General features: G+C 34.9%; 2 protein-coding genes across 2 annotated transcripts in view; both read left to right on the forward strand.

The window, feature by feature from the left end:
- Window positions 1–15,589, forward strand: LOC111452559 (ran-binding protein M homolog). The gene is made up of 10 exons (XM_023093335.1): window positions 1–600; window positions 940–1,086; window positions 1,181–1,267; window positions 5,944–5,989; window positions 6,825–6,901; window positions 9,142–9,304; window positions 10,825–10,893; window positions 13,544–13,603; window positions 13,704–13,790; window positions 15,078–15,589. Exons 1-10 carry the CDS (start codon window positions 197–199, stop codon window positions 15,357–15,359), a joined length of 1,422 nt encoding a protein of 473 aa, XP_022949103.1. The 5' UTR covers window positions 1–196; the 3' UTR covers window positions 15,360–15,589.
- Window positions 15,590–16,837: 1,248 nt separating this feature from the next.
- The window catches only part of LOC111452490 (fanconi-associated nuclease 1 homolog), an 11,548-nt gene continuing 8,666 nt past the window's right edge, over window positions 16,838–19,719 (forward strand). The window contains exons 1-3 of the mRNA XM_023093255.1: window positions 16,838–17,124; window positions 17,218–17,389; window positions 19,088–19,578. Coding sequence (XP_022949023.1) covers window positions 17,032–17,124; window positions 17,218–17,389; window positions 19,088–19,578 — 756 coding nt within the window. The 5' untranslated portion in view covers window positions 16,838–17,031. The remainder of the gene's footprint in view (window positions 17,125–17,217; window positions 17,390–19,087; window positions 19,579–19,719) is intronic.

The following is a 19,719-nucleotide window of genomic DNA, read 5'->3' on the forward strand; positions in this document are numbered from 1 at the left end:
AGAAGGAAAAACGAAACGGAAGAATACTACAGATTCTTCCTTGCTCCATTGTGCTTCCTCTTCCTTGTTCGTCAATTCCCCCAAAATCTCCATTGCCATTGACATAGCTTGAAATTCCAAGTGCCTGAGTTGGCCTCGAATTCATTTGGTTTCTGAAATGGTTCTCGAATTCTAGGGGGAACGAATTGTCTTCAAGATGAACAATCACAACAACACTAGCAACAACAACGACAACGACATCAATAGCAGTACTCCTCCTCCTCCTCCTGCTCAAGATCTCGGATTGCACTTCTTGGAAATGGCTCGATTGGGGCTGCCTCGGGGGCTATGCGACATGGACGAGGACGAGGAGTGTCCCACTGAACTCAATACCATCAACAGTTCCGGAGGTTTCTTGTTGGTTACCACCGATAAGCTTTCTGTGAAGTATACGAATGTGAATCTTCACGGTCACGATGTTGGGGTCGTCCAAGCCAATAAGCCAGCTCCAATTAAGCGACTTGTCTACTACTTCGAGATTCATGTAAAGGACGCTGGGGCAAAAGGCCAGATTGCCATTGGCTTCACCACTGAGAGCTTCAAGATGCGAAGGCAGCCCGGGTGCGACATAGTTCCTCTATCTCTATACCTTTCGTAATTCTTTTATTGGATTTCTGTATGATTGCCTTGACTATGAATATTCACTCTCTGTATCAAGTTAAGATTATGAATGTATCTCAAATTTACAATTTCTACAATCGTCGAGTTATTTCTGATCTTTATAATCAACACAAAACGCTTTTTCGGTCCTCGAGTGTATGTAACTTAGTTTTGCTCAATCTTTAATTCTCACAATTGAATGAAAGGAAAAAGAAATTCTGTTTCGATTGGCCCCCTCTCCCTTCTGATTTTTAGTTTCAATAGACTCAAATGCCCTCTCTTGATAATTTGGACGAGTAGGTGGGAACCTAATAGCTGTGGATATCATGGAGATGACGGACTGCTTTATCGTGGATTAGGTAAGAAGGAGCCTTTTGGTCCAACATATACTTCTGGCGATACGGTTGGTGCTGGAATTAATTACACCTCACAGGAATTCTTTTTCACGTAAGACATTCGTTTACTGTACTTATTTCGTTGTACGGTTATTTTAAAAGTTCATCATCATGATACTTTCTGGTTCTTTCTGTTGATGTACCAGAAAAAATGGGATAGTAGTCGGAGCAGTAGAGAAGGACATGAAGGGTCCTTTGTTCCCTACAATTGCTGTTCACAGCCAAAATGAAGAGTATGCTCCTCCTCAAACTCTTATCCCTTTGATACTTTGTCTTCATATACGTTGTCTATTCTGATAATTTAGTTAGGATTGTGTATGTCTTAGGGTTTTAAACAACTCAATGGAATTCTTCTTCTGATGCAATAAGTCTTAAACAAGATAGCCCTTTGAAAGCTTAACATGTGAAAGCCCTTTGTTTCCTTGAGATGGCGTTAGGCACATGGAATCTTGTTGTGGAGTAGTAGGGTGCTGCCGAATTCCGTGGTTATGAAAACAATTCACTTAGATTAGTTTTTACTTTTTTCATTCTTTTGTAAATAAATGGCGTGGAAGTTATAATTCATTGATTTATACCATAGGTACTACCGACCTTAGCATGTTTCACCCCTCCTTGAAATTTCATATGATCGATGAAATAAAAAACATCATTGGTACTACCAACTTGAACTTAGTTCACTGGTTTAGGTATTCACAATCTTCTTTAAAAATAATGGAAGAAATAACTCTCCTTTGAATAGTAGAAAGTTGTTCGTGGAGCTTCTTATGTTTTTGTCTTTTCGTGAGAAATAGTTGTTTTTGTGGCGGATTGGGGGTTGTGCTATTTTATAGAGTTTGTGGAATGAGAGAAATAGTAGAATCTTTAGGGGCAGGAGAGATCTTTTAGTGATGTGTCGTCCTTTATTAGACTCTATGCTTCTTTGGTTTTCGATGTCGAGATTTTTTTATAACTATTCGTTTGATTTTATCTTGCTTGAATAAAGCCCCTTTTTGTAGTTTGGCTCCTCTTTCTGTGGGCTTGTTTTTTTTGTTTTCCTATGGATTCTTTTCTTATTTTTTCTCAATGAAAGTTTGCTTTTTTTTATAAAATAATAATGAATAACTGAAGTACTTAAAACAAATAAAATATAAGACATAGGAAAAATAAAAGCACCCCAATTAAGATTAATATCTGGTAAAGACAAACCAACAAAGCTTGAAAGAGAACACCAGGTAGAAGCTTTCAAATGAGATGAATTGAATTGAGTCGACCAATGCAGATACTTATAAAATTCCTCAAATTTCTTTCCATCCAAAGTTCTGAAGGAAGAGTTTGATCCCATTAGGCCACAATAAAAGAGGCTTTGAAGTCAAAGAGATCCCAAGAACAAGCTGATGAATATTATCCATCGAATTAAAAGAGAAAACTCCTAAAACATTGAAGATGGAGAGAAGCTTGTATACCAACAGTTAAGTGAATAAGCATAGCCAAAATAGATGTGAAATAAAGAATCCCCATTCTCGAAGCAAAGAGAACAAAACGAAGGCATAAGGGCTGACAAAGGAAACTTTCTTTGTAAGACTTCGGACGTATTTAAATTTCCATTCAATAAAATCATAAGATTATATTGATTTTCTCAGGACATTTCTTCTTCTATACAGCACAAAATAATAAATCCTTATGCAAAGGATTAGATTATGCCAATTTTCTTGATAAGGACTTCACTGTGAATTTGCCCGAAGCCTCCAAAGACCATCTTCTCGGGTCTTCTTAATAACCAGCTTTGAAGGAAGAAAGAACCCCAACAATGCTTGAAAATATAAAATTTTCTCATCCTTAAGAAGCCTCCTGAGAACAATAGACCTAGATAAGTGATGAGAATTAAAAAATTAGCCACCACACCATTAGGAGAAAAAGAAATGGTAAGTAGTTGAGGAAAACGTGTCTTTAAAGGAGAGTCGCATGCCCTATTATCTTTCCTAAAAGAAATCCAATTTCCCAATCCCAACTTGAAAGATGTATAAGAATCCATTTGATTCCAAAATCTTGGAATTGTTTATTCACAGGCTTCTAAGATTCAGTCCGCTTCACAATAAGAGCAAAATTTATATTTTTTCCTGCACCAATACTGAAACCTACCCCCCGTCACTTGGGAGCTGAGAGGGTAAATTCCAAAAAGCCAAATGATTAGATTTACCCCTATTATTCCCTTCCCAAAAGAAGTTACGAATCAGCCTTTCCCAACTCACGCACATGTGGGGCATAAGGAAAAGCGACCTGTAATATAATGGAATACTTGACAAAATCGAACCACAAAGGGTAAGCCTACCTCCTCGAGAGAGATTAAACCGCTTCCATCCTATATCTTTAAAAAACATTTTGGGTATTGTATTTTCTTTGATAGAAAACTAAGTAACTTTATTACAGGTGATGTGTCAAAAAATTGGATAAAGAATTCAATCATAAGCTGCAGCCCATCCACCATGTCTAGGGACCTGACAAGTTTCAAACACATGACATCTAGGTAGGTGCTACTTAGAGACTGCAGGCCTTAGCCAAAGGGGCTCCTCTTTAGGGGTTGAAAGCACACTTTTTATTATAAAAAGAGTATTTGATTTCATTAGAAAATGAGTACAATTATAAAATGAATTAGACAGGGAACACCAGGAAGAAAAATAGAAAGTCTTCCTGAAATCCTCATTCCATTCTCATAATTCTTGGTAACTTCTCTCTAACCAGATTCCCTGAGCCTTTATTGCATGTGAGCCATAGTATTTTGTGCTTTTCCTCTAAGCCTTTGACCACAGAACAGAGCATCTGATTATCGAAGGCCTGTTATCAAATTGTTGTAGCAATGATGTCCAACCTTTCCAACAAGAGGGGAAAAAAAACGTGTCCCATGTTTTCCTCTGCCCTTTAACAGAGAGCACCGATTTGGATAGGTTTGGGCATCCCCTTTGACATCTTGTAGGAGCGTTTAACTCTGATGTCTCATATACAAAGTTCAAAAGAACTTCACTTTCTTTGTTCCTTTTCCTTCCTGTATTTCCGTTGGCGGTTTTATTAAAGCATGTTCTTATATTCACCAATTGGAAGAATAGTGATTCATCTAAAGCTTCATTGATTAAGTATTTCTTCTTCTTGTCTCTTGAATGCCTGGTGTAACACAGCTAACTTGCTTCCCAATCTCAAGGGGCCAGTATCACAAAACATTCTGATTAAACTTAAGGGGAAAAAACATGCACACACACAATGTCTGGGGTATCAATCCACTTGTATGAAATTAGACAATGAAAAAACTATACCATACTACTTTTCTTTTCTTTTTCTTTTTTTTTTTTTTTTTGAATAGTTATCAAGATTTTCGTTGAAAAAATAAAAAGNTTTTCTTTTCTTTTTTTTTTTTTTTTTTTTTTTGAATAGTTATCAAGATTTTCGTTGAAAAAATAAAAAGAGACAAACAGTTCAAAGATACAAACTCCACAAGGGAGTGAAGAAAACAAAAATTGAACAAACAAATTTCATAAGGGAAATAAATGCATTCCAAATGAGAAACAGACTATCTAGGTAAACCAACAAAGGGCTTAGAAAGAGAACACAATAAAGAAAATCTTAAGCTATCAATCTTGCAGACTTAAGTCGATCAAGACAAAGAAGACTCAGAATAACTTGACCATCCAAAAGGACCAAAGGAAGAGGTACAATCGTGATTAACCATAAAAAGGTGAAGCTTCAAAGCCTATGAAAGCCAAGGATAAACTGATGAAGAAACCCTTCAAATTGGAGTAGGGAACCCATGAATCTTTGAAGAAGGAGAAAAGCTTGTGCTAATACTTAAGTAGATATGTAGAGACAATCACCATTGACATAGCAAAGGGGACAAACCGAGGCTGGAAGGATCCTAAGTTCTAATTCTTGAAACTGCCAGTGAGCCAACCTTCAAAGAAGAATCACATGACCAAAAAACATTCCAGGCTGACCAAAGAAACCGACATTCTTGCAACTAATGACCTTTGAAGACCATATGGATTTTCCATTTGATTGGAAAGGATAAGTTTTGGACCCAATTAGTCTCATTTGATTGGGTCTTCTCGTTTGCATAACAGAGTACACAATCAGCTTAGTTTTTTATCTTTTTTTTTTCTTCTTCTTTCCATTGATAAAATGAAATTACAAAAATGATGATATTTGATCCAATGGATTTCAAATACTCTTCCAGTTGGTCATAAGGGTAGATAAGCTATAATTACCAAAGGGGCTCAATTCCCACCGTGTAAGAGAATAGGAAAATAATTGATGTGTGAGAAGAGCTTGGAGATCTTGTTCCTTATCTGAGAAGATACAAGACTTACACTCAAGCCCAAATGAAGTTTAGCCAAAGGATCTTCCTTTCTTTCTTGAATGGATGCCCTGTGAACATAAGAGAAAGGAGATCCCGAATGTCAAGAGGAAGTGCCATCTGCCACTGAAATGAAGCACTTGTATGATCCCAAATGAACCTGGCCTGTTTACACCAAATGAATAGGTGACACAACCAGCTTGGTTTATCCATCTTTTTAGGGAACATATTCTGAATCACCTCCCTGATGTTGACTGCACAGAGGCTTGAGGTCCACAAAGCTTCAATGATGATTGTAATGGTGGCAAACTTCAATGGCTTTCTCCTTTTCTCTTTTTTAGGCCTCTTAAAGTTTTTCAAGTTTTAGCATGTGATAAATGATAATTGAAGTTTGAAGCATCTCTTCTTACATTGGCTTCATTTGGACTTTGTGCAGCCTTACAATATACAACTAGGTGATTGTTGTGTTACTAATATGTTAAGATCCTTGTGCTATTGAATTTAACTTCTTACTTTATTTTTATGAAAGTTTTGTTATATAATTTTATGAATATCTTGACTCTTAAGAGAGAATTTATTATAATCTGACAGGGTGCTTGTCAACTTTGGACAGAAACCATTTGCATTTGATCTCAAGGTCAGTTTCTGAACTTACGTCCTCTTAAATACCAGTTTCCTTCAAGTGTCTGAGGATCTTATATTTATTCTTGACAAGAAGACATTATGTCTCAATTTTTTTCTCCCATGTTTTGTCTAAAAAAACTATTTCCTTTCCAGCACTAAACCCATGCATAACCAATTATACCCACATAGCCTCGGTTTCTTTTTTCTCAATCATGGGTACTTGAGTTGATCATTGTAAGAAGACATTTTCTCTCTTTTTGATGTTTTTTTTTATAAAAAAAGAAATCTATTATACTGATGGATTAAATGTAGTTGCAGAATGCGTATTTTCTCTATGAGACTTGTTTAAATCTTGATAGTACCGAAAATACTTAACCTTTTCTACAAAAGAAAACCCCTTCTTGCTGAGTTAAAAACTTTTCTGTTTGTTAAAATTAAGTTTCATGAGATGTAAAATTCTTGCACTATTAATATTTTCCTAGAACACTTTGAAGTTTATCGTTTCTTCAATAGTTGTTTGTCACCCATAATGAATATGAATTTTATTTTATTAGCCTTTATCTACATACATACACACGTATAGATAATACTAGATAGGTACCGTTTAATAAAATTTTGTGTACCTTTTGCCTTCTGGATACAATGTCTGGAAGTTTCTCTCCTAGTTGTATTCTGTGATTTGCCGAATATTTGGATTTACAGAAACAGGAATCATGCTCTGAAAGAATTCTTTTGAGCTCAAGTTGTTATTGTTGTTGCTGCATGCATGTGGCAGTAGAATCTAAACTTAGAGATGGTTAACCGAAATGCATGTTGATATTTTTCCTGTGTTGCATTGTTGTTCTTAGGTATTTGAAGCACAAGAGAGGATGAAGCAACAAACCACCATTGAGAAGTTATCTTTGCCATCAAATGTCAGTTATAGGTAAAAAATATTATTTTTAAGTATCCTAAAATCCTCTAACCCTTCTTTAGTTTATCAAGTTTGACATTGTTGAGTTACCATTTGACCATACAATATTTAGTTGAGGATTAATTTAGTAGTTAGGAAATTCATGGGTAGTTGGCCGTAGGCCTATTGATAAACTGTAGCTAGTATCAGGGCACCCTATAGCCTTTTCATGAGCTTTCAACCAATTGGCCAACTCTTGAGCACCCAAAGAAAGAGAAGATTTCTCAGACAGACTAATTGGTTTACAAAATTGTGAGATGATTTGCTATTTGATAAAATAACATTATAGAATCAGTGTATCAATGAGATAATCTATGAGATTGATTAAAGGGTAAAATACACTTTTGGTACTTGGAATTTGAACTTATTTTTTATTTGTTCCCTGAGTTTTCTAAACTAACACTTTTGGTTCTTGATATTTGATTTTAGTTTCTATTTGATTTTTGAGATTTTTAAGTTTTGAACTTGATTTCCAATCGGTCCTTGAAGTTTCAAAGATTTCTAATTGATCTATGAAGTTTGAAATTGGTATCTAATTAATTTCTAAATATAAAAACAAAAATATAGACAAGATTTTAACTCATTTAAAAGAAAATACATATCATTAAAGTCTAGTTAGAGCATGTTAACTACCATGTCATCGTTCCATTAACCCAATTACTGTCTACTTTACAAGGGACCATTTAGAAACCAATCTCAAACTTAAGAGGCTGCTTAGAAATCATATTCTAAATTTGAGAATCCTAAATGTCACTTTTGAAACCTTAAAGGACCAAATAGAAACAAAATTTAAGTTTGAAGGACCAAAAATGTTAATTTAAAAATTCTAGGGACCAAATAGAAACTAAGTTTAAATCTCATGACCCAAAAATGTATTTTGTTAGGGACAATGACTCTTCACATATCTCCACACTGCACACTGGTATGATATTGTTCACTCTGGGCATAAGACCTTATGGCTTTGTTTTGGTTTTACCCAAAAGGCATCGTGCCAATATGTTGTATTCACTGATATACCTATGATCTTCTCATTAACTAGGTGACGTGGGATTTTAGTCGCACTCCAACAATCCTCACCTCAAACAAAGTACTATTGTACTTCTCTTCAATAGTCATTTCAACCGTTCAACTCATTGGCTTTATCAAGACTTAGCTCTCATCCAGACAAATTTTCTTTGGATTACACCGTTTATCTGTAAAGCTATACCATAGATCACATTGTGGGTTACATGATGTCGTCTACTTTTTATTACACCTTAAGCAATTCCTCCCCTCGAACTACACTTGTTAGGCATTTGAGGGCTCATCCACAATGCTACATGACTATGACTATGTCTCTCTCAGACTCATCACTTCTTTGTTTGGCGCGAGAGGATTCTACTGACATGACTAAGTCAAGGACATCACTCTGATACCACTTGTTAGAGAGAACGACCTTTCTCACGTCTCCACAGAAAATCATTCACTTTGGCACAAACCCTCATCGTTTTGCTTTGAGTTTTACCCAAAGGACCTCATACCAATGGGGATGGGTGTCCTCATTTCTATACCCTTGATCTTCTCCTTATCTAATAATGTTCGACTTTGGTTGTACTCCCAATAATATTTTTCTCCTTGATTAAATATAATGATAATCTTCCATCATCCAGGAGCCACCTTTTTAGTATTAAATTTATTTATTTACATAGAGAAGCCACCTAACTAGCAAGTGCTGTTGATATATACATATATGGATGTGTGTATGCATGAGTGAATGTAAGGAACAGGAGTTTCCTTGAGAACGGTGACATTATATATCTGGATGCATGAATGAATGTAGGGAATAGGCATTTCAATGTAATTGGTGATAGTAACAAAAGAAAGCAGCTGGATAGTGCTTGAGTGATGGACGGGCTTTTACTTGTGCATATTCTTGAGCTACTTATGTTATTGCTTCTTTGTGTGTATACGTGAATGAATGTAAGCAATAGGAATTTCCTTGAGGACGGTGACAGTGCATATATGGATGCATGAATGAATGAATGAATGAATGTAAGGAATATGCATTTCATTGAAAATGATGATAGTACAGAAGAAAGCAGCAGAATAGATTTTGAGTGAGGGACGGGCTTTTACTTATGCATATTCTTAAATTACTTATGTAACTACTTCATTTAATGTCAGCAGAGTGTATATGATCTCTGATCGCAGACAGATGTGTTTTTTTTCACCAGAATAGTGCGCTCATACTTGCAACATTATGGTTATGAGGATACACTCAGTGCATTTGATATGGCGTGCAAAAGCACTGTTCCTCCTATCTATATAGCTCCGGAAAATGGCTTTGATGAGCAAGATATCATGTATGATCTAAGCCAGAGAAAGACTCTAAGACAGGTATGAATTATTTCACCAGACTTCCATGGATTTGGATTGTGAATTTGCATTTGTTCTTTATGTGGGGAGCTGTTCCTCGATTTTATTGTTTTTTTATTTATAAATTTGTGTACAATTGTCAGAATGTGTCTTTAACTCTGATGTTTTCTTGCCCTGCTTTTTGAAGCACTGTTGAATATTTTATTTGAAGCAAAAAAGAATGTTCTTTTATTGTTGAAAAAGATAAGAATGATAAATTTTTTATTATAAGAAACCTGGTTTTGTATAAGAATGAAAAAGGAAGACAACCTAAGGGGCAGAGGGAAGAGGAATCCACTCCCAAAGAAGCTAAGGTAGCAAAAGAATCGAAAGGATCTTCCAACCACTTTTTCTCATGACCTTCTTAATTAAATTCAATTGAAGAAGAATTGATGGAAGTTGATTATCAAAACTAAGGTTTATCAAGATGTGGGGCTATTTCACCAGTTCTGCAGTTTCTCTTCACCTCTAGAATCAAGTAATTTAACTGTGAGTTTGAGACAATGTTTGCAACATTGCTAATAATGTGAAGCGTTTACCAATAATTAGTTCAAAAGCTATCCAAGGATTGTGAATAAAGGAGTTGATGGTAGAGGTGAGCATCAGATGATTAAATAAAGATGTTAAGTGCTAGGGGGAGAGGAACAACAAAATCTTTAGAAGGTTCAAGAGGTCTTTGAGTGATGTTTGGGTCCTTTTTAATTTTAATATCTCTTTGTGGGCTTTCGTGTTGTAACATTTTTGTATTACCTATTAGGTCTGAATGGTCTTTATTTACCTGAGTTGAGGTCCTTTCTTCAACTTACCTGCTTTTGTTGGCTTTACTTTTGTATCTCCTTGTATTCTTATATTTCTCTCTTTGAAAGTTTGGTTATATACATATATATAGACCTGGATGCCCACTGTAAAAGCTGCGAACAGAAAGGAGAAAGTATCTCTTAAATATGGAAACTAAAATATTGTTCTTCAAAAAAAAAAAAAAAAAAAAAAAAAAAAAATTCTCTTTGCCTTCACCTGCACTCTGTGATCTTGTTTGCACAATGAGTCAGGTTCCTGTATTCGCATAATGGATGCACATTGTAAATTTTATAATTGTCGTCTTTTTTCTTTTTTAACATATAGTTGTTGAAATCAATGCTTTTGTAATTTCCCCCTTTTTGTTGAATGCCAATTTGTCATCCCCTCTTACCTCTTTAGACATAGGGTTTAGGTAGGTGCATTTCCTATCTTCGTTTCCCTTCTATTGAACTCTTTCCTTTCGAATTATTTTATACAAAGAAAAAACTAATGCTTAGACTCTTGTCTGTTTATATGCTTTGGTGGTTCTATTTTCTATATAAAAAAGTAGAAGAAATAGAACAATCAGATTCTACTTAACGAATATAATACTTCTTAGCACAGTTTCTTTCTTCCACACATCAAAACGAGTTATGTTATTCTATCAGCCAGTATGGTACTTTGCTTTTGATCAGTTTTTATTTTTTTATTTTTTGTCGATGAAGCTGATCAGGAAGGGGGAGATTGATGTTGCACTTGGAAAGCTCAGTGAGTGGTATCCACAGATTGTTCAGGTGAACCATTATTTAATTCAAATTTTCACATTTGCTTTATCATATGAAAAACGTATAATATCCAACTATATATGATTTCAGACATATTAAGGCTAAGATTTAAGATCCATAACTTGTACGCCAAGAAGATGGCCCATTTTTTATTCATAAAATCTCTAGTGTTCTAGCATCGTTATGACGTGTACTTTGGCTACAAGTTTTGGGTTATTTTGCCTAGTAATGTTATCTTGTGTTGTAAACCCTTATCTACACCGGTCATAATTTATAACTTTTAAGCTTTTGAGTTGATTGGTGATTTAAAAAGCTTTTTGTTAACTATCCTGTAGGTCTTATTTTACTTGATTGAAGCTTTTTTTTTTTTTCTTTTTTCGGGGCTTTATTTATTTATTATCGGGGCTTTATTTTTGTATGCCCCTTGTATCGTTTCCTTTGTCCTTAATGAAGCTTTGTTTGTTCATCCCCCCCCCCCCCAAAAAAAAAAAAAAAAAAAAAAAGAAAGAATTTGGGATGGAAGGTGGCCAAGTGTGAAAATCTCAATCTTGAGACGTGACACGGCTGTGGGCCTTGCATGAGCCAATGTCAGAATAGGCATGGGCAGCACACTTGAAATAAGAAGACAAGGCTGCAGTGCATACAAGCTAGCTTGGTCGAGGCATACACATAGACATCGAGGATGCCTGGTGGCCCACCCATGTGACCATTAGGCTGACATGGCAGAACAAACAGATTGTTTGATGCTGGTTGATATGGAACTCTAGCCAGTTGAATCTAAGAACCTTCATAAGTGCCTAGACGTGCAAACCCTTAGTTTACAAATGCAAAAATTTCCATGTCAATTTGATTTCATTATAAATGATTGCAACTCTTTGAAATTTGATCTAACAACCTGATTGAATAATAAGATCTTTATATCTAAATATATCCAATAATCTCAAAACGATAAGGAATCACCTCAAGGGAAAGAAAGATTTGGATTGCCTTGTTGATAAAATATCTCAAGACAATAACACTTGTTAGAGATTCGAATCACTCTACAAACAAGATAAATATGTCATCTAAACTATATAGAATTGCAAAAAAAACTTAGCCCTTGACTAAAAGAAAGCACAAATGCTCTTTTTACTACATTTTGAAGTCTACTTTACAACAACATACATGAATTTTTATAGCCTAAAACAAAACCCTTCACCTTTGAGAAGACATTTCAACTTTCATATTTTATGACCATAATTAGCCACTATGTAAATGTAACCAAGTAAAGATGTTGAAGCAGGCATAAATTATTTGAATTATGCCTTCTATGCTCAACCACGATATAAAGATAGAATGACCGTGTGAAACTAATTCTTGTATTGATCCAAAACAATCTATATGCTCCTATTTTTTATAAGATTTTGGCTAGAAGCATATACGTACTGTAGTGTGTCTCTTTGTGGATATTTGGTAGCCATGTACGTAAGGATATAATCAGTGATTTGATAGCAAAAACAATAAGAAATCCGAAATAGAATATTATTTCAGTGCTATAGGAGTGCTATAGGATACGATCGATTGATTAGCTGATCTTTTGGATAATTTTGAAAACCTCAATTACTAATCCTTGGTATGCCTTGGTGTTTCTGAGTGACCTTATTGTTGAAGAAAAAACCTGATTTAAGGAATATTTGTGTAATCCAGTATTTAATCTTATCTATATTGTTACTTAGTAACTAGAGATCTATTTAGATTTATTTTATTTTGTTACCTATTATTTACGGATTTATTTAGATTACCTAGTATTTAAGGAATTTAGATTATCTATTGATTTAGATTTAGTTAGCATTTCTCCAATTTTTTGAAAATAGATATGAAAAAACAGCAGTCTAATTTAGACTTGTAACACATCTATATCTATGGTAGTACATCCGAATAATAGTGAAAACTCAATTTGGTTGATCGATCTTTTGAGTCTTCAAAATAATTCTTTATTTGAAAAAAAGAGAAGAAATTAGCCCCACTGTCAGTGCACCATTATGGATTGCTGTGAGTTTTAGGATACTGTATTTCCAATGTATTGATTTATCTCGTCTTTTATGCATATATACTTGATTATCGTTATTTCTTGTTTTTCTGAGTTCTTTGTTCTCTTCTGTATTGCCAAATATATACCAGGATTTTTCTTTGTTGAACCGAATGAGTTTAATTTTTAATGTAAAATCTCTGAGAAACTTCTTACTGAATTAGTCAAAAAAGCTTGTTTTTACAAGTAATTATAGACTAACAGCCTACAAAGTCTTAATCAACCGATGGATTTAATCAACAAACCAATTGAGGTAAATCCTAAAATTTAAACTTTTGGATCTACATCCCTTTTGTAAATTTCAATCATCAATGAAATTGTCTCTTATATATATATAAAAAAAAAAAAAAAAATGAAACTTTTCCCTTGGTTAAAAAAAAACATTTAACCAAGGATGAAGAACTTATTAATAACAGCCAATAAACGAATATGAAGGCCCAAGAAACCACACATGAAATAATGAAAGTGCTCAAGAAATACACTACATCAGTTTTTTATTTCCTTGCATCCTAGTTTAATCAACTCAAATACAATCTTCTTGCAAAGATCTATTATTTATTAAGTAGTGATAAGAAGTTTGCTTTTTTGCAGGATGAAAAATCAGCCACGTGCTTTCTCCTTCATTGTCAAAAATTCATTGAGTTAGTCAGGGTACTTTTTTCGTTCTTGAAATATGGAAATGTCACATGTTTTGAAATCGTAATGTAATATCTGAATTGTTTTTTTAGTTTCCTGCTATTATTATGTGTAGGTTGGAGCACTAGAGGAGGCTGTTAAATATGGAAGGAATCAACTGGCAAAGTTTTATGGTCTGCCTGGGTTTCAGGATCTAGTTCAGGTACTGAGATTTTTCTTCTTAGTAGGAGTGTGGAAGCATTTAGTACAAGTCGCAATTCCTTCTGCTCTAGTGTCATTTACATGTTTGTTCATGCAAAGATTTTCTAGGATAGAAGTGTTTATATGTTGACTGCAAAGGTGCTGTCCATAAGTAAACAAGATTGTTTTTTTTTCCTGGTTAGGAATACAAGATTTATATAATAAGTTAAGAATCATAACAATGTTGTTTGGAGTGTGGGGTTTAAACAAAAGTGCCAGAGTTTTGGACTTTTGATCGAGGAAAAAACTACAGAAGTGTTTTAAGGAGAAAATCTAATTTAAATTGATTTAAAATTTATCTTCTTGTAACAAGAACAGTTGTATCCCAAGAAACATGTATAAGTCGATGAGTGGATTGGGTCCAAACCTAATGGGGAAACTAGGTAGATTGTAAAACCCTACTCTAGTTCACCATGAAACATTATTAGAATTGCCAAACTATTAGTAATGAAGCCAAAGGGTTGTTTCCTACTAATGCACACTAGATTTCCCAAAAAATGCCTAAGCTGTGCAAGGGTTTTATTTTTATTATGGTTATTATTTTTAAACAATGTTGTACAAGGGTTTTTGGGTGAGGCTTCATTGTAATTAGAAGAACGTAGGTGATCTTGTGAACCATATCTTCACTAAGGTGTTACTCAGAATAGTCTAATATATGCCAAAACTTCTCCGGAAGGCTAATGAAGAAACATGTAATCAAAGGTCTTCACTCACTTTACTTGAAAAAACTGGCGTTAGGTTTGATTTTCCATTTTTTTTTAATATGAAACAAACATTTCATTGATGAGAGGAAAGTTCCAAAAGAATGGAAGATCAGCTGTCCTCCCATCCCCATCAGCAACCAAAGGAAAATATAATGAACTTCTGCTGGTGGTCTTTATAGAAAAGGACGCATAATTACAAAATTGTATAGAGAGAGTACACCTAGGAATGATAAAATGTCACTTGGACCCAAAATTGGAAAAATTTTGTGAACATTCTCAAAAGTTCTATTTCTCCTCCAATCAAATCTTTGAAAGCAGTTGGTTAGCAGCTATATTTTCCTTTTTTCATTTGGATTTCTTATGCCACTTACGTATTCATAATGTTAAATCCTTGAAGTTAGTTGGAAATGTAGTACACTAGACTACAACCCATCTGTTGAAGAATGATGTTTTTCGTTTGCAACATAGATTTCTAGCGCATGATCCTCTCCGTATGGTTTAATAAGACCCTGTTGTAACTAATCAATTGAACTCCCTTTTCTCAGGACTCTGTTGCTTTGCTGGCATATGAACGACCACAAGAGTCCCCTGTTGGTTATCTTCTTGAGGATACACAGCGTGAAATTGTAGCTGACACAGTGAATGCCATGGTCTTATCAACTAATCCGAATGTGAAAGATTTGCAAGGTTGCTTGCATCCACATCTCGAACGGTTACTCAAGCAGCTTACTGCTTGCTGTTTGGTAAGAAGGTCTTTGAATGGGGATCAAGGTGAAGCTTTTCAACTCCACAGAGTGCTTAGCAGCAGTAAAAAGGATAAGTGCTAGTGCCTAGGACACGACCTGTTCTATGCCTCATAGACCTTTTCCCCATTATATTCTGTGCCTGTAAACACTCTATTTAATAGGGGTCCAGCAGTGTTTCATTTCTGTAGGAAATTGGGGTTCTCTCTGTGCATGCTTGTAATCTTGTAAAGTCAGGACTCTTCTTTATATGAAATTTGTATGAACTATAAGCTTGATGAGGTTTAATGAAATTCTTATAATGCATGCACATCTATTGCCCCTCGTTTTGGTAACCACAGGCAACAATTGGGAAAAGATTAGTGGGAAAATTAAACAATGATACTTTACTACTTTGCTGTCAAGACAGGGATCTGAAATGGGCATTGAGCTGTAAAAAGTCCTTAAATTGTAGGGTTTTGCATTCCTTTACCACAATGAATCAGACCGAATTTAGGTGTCATATGCACTGCCCACTGGCGTTTGCTTCCATATTCAAATACAGTGCTGTTCCAATCTGTTGCAATTTCCCAATAACATGAGGGGAAGGCTTTCTATTTGCTATTATTCAGATTGAAATTAAGTGGTAATTGTGGATGATGACTAGAGGTGCTTTGGTTCTCAAGTGAGATGTATAGTTGCTTTTGAATGCTTCTCAACAGGTGTTGCTCAAAAGGCTGATGAACTTTGATTGGCATCTGCCTTCTGTCAAATAGGGAACTGGTTTCTCTTGTTTCCAGGTCCCAATTTCAGGTCGCATTCACCCTGTAAATTCTCAACTATCTATGCAATTAAATTTGTGAAAACTCATAAAAAAAAAATATTTTTGAAAACTCATAAAAAAAAGATTCAAAAAATATTGAATCAATGACACTACATCAATTACATTTTATTGTCATTTTTTATATTTCAATGTTTTTTTTTTACCGTATAAAAGAAATATTAAATCACCGTTTAAGTTAATGATGAATTCATTGAGATGTGGAAATGTTGATGGAAACTTAATACATAGATTGAGATATGGAAATCGTTTCTAAAGTACGAGGAAAACAATTAGTAAGATGAACTTATAAATACGAAACAATGAACAAGTGATCGTCTATGCAAGAGTTACTTTTGATGTTAAAATATTTGGCTAAATCTTAATGAAACAGTTAACAAAGATCTTACCACAATAATGACAAATTAGATATACAACAATTTGCAATATTTTTGTAATCACGGAGCAAGTCTAATCCAATTAAACTCTTGAGCTCACGGTCATCGAGTTCTAAGAGGAGGATGAAAGGAGGAATTGTTTTAGTGGTTTAATATACATAATTCATATATCAAACTTAATCCAGGCCAAACTTGCCTTCTTTGAATTTATTAACATTTTGAAATATCGTAGCAACAATTTGACGAAATAATTTTTAAAAGTTTTAAAATTCACAATTAGAGAGAAGAATTATCTATATATATATATTTTATATATATATTTTAATAAAAATTTACAAAAATTAGAGTAATAATATTAAAAACTCCTACAGGGTGTTCATCCCGGTGGTCGCGCGAATTTGACACCATTTCCCGCTCCCTCCTACTTCTTATGGGTTCTTGAGTGTGATATGAACTCGATCATTGCAGGAGGGGACATCTCTTCGGAGATTCGCAATTTGGGACGAACAATTAACGCACTGAACAAGCAGGGCTAATCCTATTCTCACCATAATCAATTATGTTAAGAGGAAGAGAAAGCTTGGTCCGATTGGTAGGGAAGCGGAGACGCTTCCTTCCTAATCGTCTTTCTCTCCTCTCCTCTCCAGTCGAGGTAGGAATTTATTGCTCCCTTGTTCTTCTGATCGCATTTTGAATTCTTTCTTCAGTCTTGTCTCATACATTTTTTCTTTTTTGAATTTTATAGAACACTTTAAATCTCTGCTCTGATGAAGATTGCAAGCCCCTTCCTGTTGTGAGAACTCCGGATGCTCATAAAGATGGGGACACTGAAACCAGTAGCTCTGGGAAATATGTTACTTGTCCAGTTTGCAGCAGCAGAGTAAATGGGGAAGACTCCATTATCAACTCCCATCTGGGTATTCTTCTTATCTTAACTCTTTTCCAGTAACATTTTTCATTATTCAATGATGTAATCTAATCTAATCCCTGTAAACCCATGGCTGAGCGAATAAGGAAGGAAGGAGGCAATTGCGCCTCTTAGCTCATCTTAGATTTAAAAAAGTTTTATAGAATTGAATGATTATATATATAGAATTCCTAAGTTTTCAGAATTTAAATATTCTGTAGAATTGAAAGATTATAAAATTTAGAATTTAACGCTTTCTTCTTTCAAGTATAGAATTGAAAAATTCTATATATTATGTATACAGAATGTCTGCACGTTGAATTTACCCTCTCTATGAAAATTTATCGTTCTGATGTGCTCGATACATCTAATGAAGTATAGCTTTCTATTAGGTTCTATTCTTTTTTGGGATACGTGTGTCATTAAATACTACATGAGGCAGTACTGCGTTGAAACTTTCAAATTTCTGCGAATCAGCAAGCTGAAAGAAACTAACTTTTGTCATAACGATCAGATTACAGTTTTCGAACATTTGTTGCTAATAAAGAAGGTAGTTTTCAATATTTGAGAAAAACCTCTGTTGCAATTATATAAAATTCAATCTTAAGTATCTTGTTGGTGCTGCAGGTAGAGTTTGTACCTTTTTTTTGTGAGTATTTGATAATTTACTTTTTAAACCTTATTGTTAAATGGGATCTCTATATGAAGGGAAATAAGTGTTGAGGATTGTTGGGAGAGGAGTCCCACGTCGGCTAATTAAGGGGTTGATCATGGGTTTATAAATAAGGAATACATCTCCATTGGTATGAGGCCTTTTGTGGAAACTACAGGCAAAGCCATGAGAACTTATGCTCAATGTGGACAATATCATACCATTGTGGAGGTTTATGATTCCTAACATGGTATCAGAGCCATGCTCTTAACTTAGCCAAGTCAATAGAATCCTCAAATGTTGAACAAAGAAGTTGTGAGCCTCGAAGGTATAGTAAAAAATGTCTCAAGTATCGAACAAAAGGTGCACTTTGTTTGAGGGCTCTAGAGAAGGAGTCGAGCCTCGATCATGAGGAGGCTATTTGAGGGCTCCATAGGCCTCAAGGGAGGTTCTATGGTGTACTTTGTTTGAGGGGAGAATTGTTGAGGACTGTTGGGAGAGGAGTTCCACGTCGGCTAATTAAGGGGTTGATCATGAGTTTATAAGTAAGGAATGTTGAGGATGGTTGGGATGGTTGGGATGGAGTCCCACGTTGGTTAATTTAGAGAATGATCATGACTTTATAAGCAAGGAATACTATCTCCATTGGTATGAGGCCTTTTGAGGAAACTCAAAGCAAAGCTATGAGAGCTTATGCTCAAAGTGGACATTGTGGAGATCCCTGATTCCTAACAAGGAATACATCTCCATTGGTATGAGGCTTTTTGGGGAAACCAACCGTAAAACCATGAGAGCTTATACTCAAAGTGACAATATCATACCATTGTGAAGGTTTGTGATTCCTACCATGAGTCGTCCCCCATATTATCAATTATGAACCAGATGCATTCTTGAGACTTGAAACCTTGTACCAACTGTTTCTGGAACCTTCGTTACATTCTACATGAGCGATTGAAGCTTGAAGACATCTAAACAACAATTAACTGCTACTTCTGCTATATTTGTTTAATTATTTATCTTTTGCTTGATATACTGACTAGAGTCCTTGGTTTCCAGATGCATGCTTATCTAGGGGAACGAAGCGGAAATTGACACAGAGCTCTCTTCTTCAATTAAACTTCTATTCCCGACCAAAAGTTCAACATCATTCTCATGTGCTGAAATTTGAGAAAAATGAGTCTTCTGTGAGTCCCGATGATGGTCCTGTGGACATTGTCCATAGATTGCCTAAAGATGCATCTTATAATGAAAATGACAAAATTAAATGCGGTTCGTTAGAAGAATGTGCAATGCAGCCACAAAGGGACTGTTTACTGGATAGCTTAAATAATAGTGAAAGAACTAATGGTGCTACAGAAATTTATTCTCCCATGAATAAAGGAGCTACATCTGGGATGGTTACTACCAACAAGGATGATTTATCTGGGATGATTCTTGAAACTTTTATTGTTGGTCGTAAGTTCAGTGATGAAAAGGAGTTAAATCTTGGGGCAAGCATCTCTCTTGAAAGAGATCCCACCAATGTAAAGGATCCCAATGCCATCAAGGTTCATTTCTTCTGCCATTTCCCTTCTTACATTGATGCTGCAAATATATATCCTCATTTACTTGCCTAATTGAAAATTTCTGGGGATTAGCTACTTAAATATAGGAGCGTTGCTTTTTTTTTTTTTTTTTTTTTTTTTTTT

This window comes from Cucurbita moschata, unplaced genomic scaffold (genome assembly GCF_002738365.1).
Source record: "Cucurbita moschata cultivar Rifu unplaced genomic scaffold, Cmos_1.0 Cmo_Scf00014, whole genome shotgun sequence".
NCBI lineage: Eukaryota > Viridiplantae > Streptophyta > Magnoliopsida > Cucurbitales > Cucurbitaceae > Cucurbita > Cucurbita moschata.

What these genes read in the sequence shown, in the direction of transcription:
- LOC111452559 (XM_023093335.1), top strand. Translation starts at nt 197, where the DNA reads ATGAACAATCACAACAACACTAGCAACAACAACGACAACGACATCAAT. An exon ending in CCATCAAATGTCAGTTATAG is followed by an intron (nt 6,902 to 9,141) that starts GTAAAAAATATT and finishes TTTTTTCACCAG; the next exon opens with AATAGTGCGCTCATACTTGC. An exon ending in AGAGAAAGACTCTAAGACAG is followed by an intron (nt 9,305 to 10,824) that starts GTATGAATTATT and finishes TTGTCGATGAAG; the next exon opens with CTGATCAGGAAGGGGGAGAT.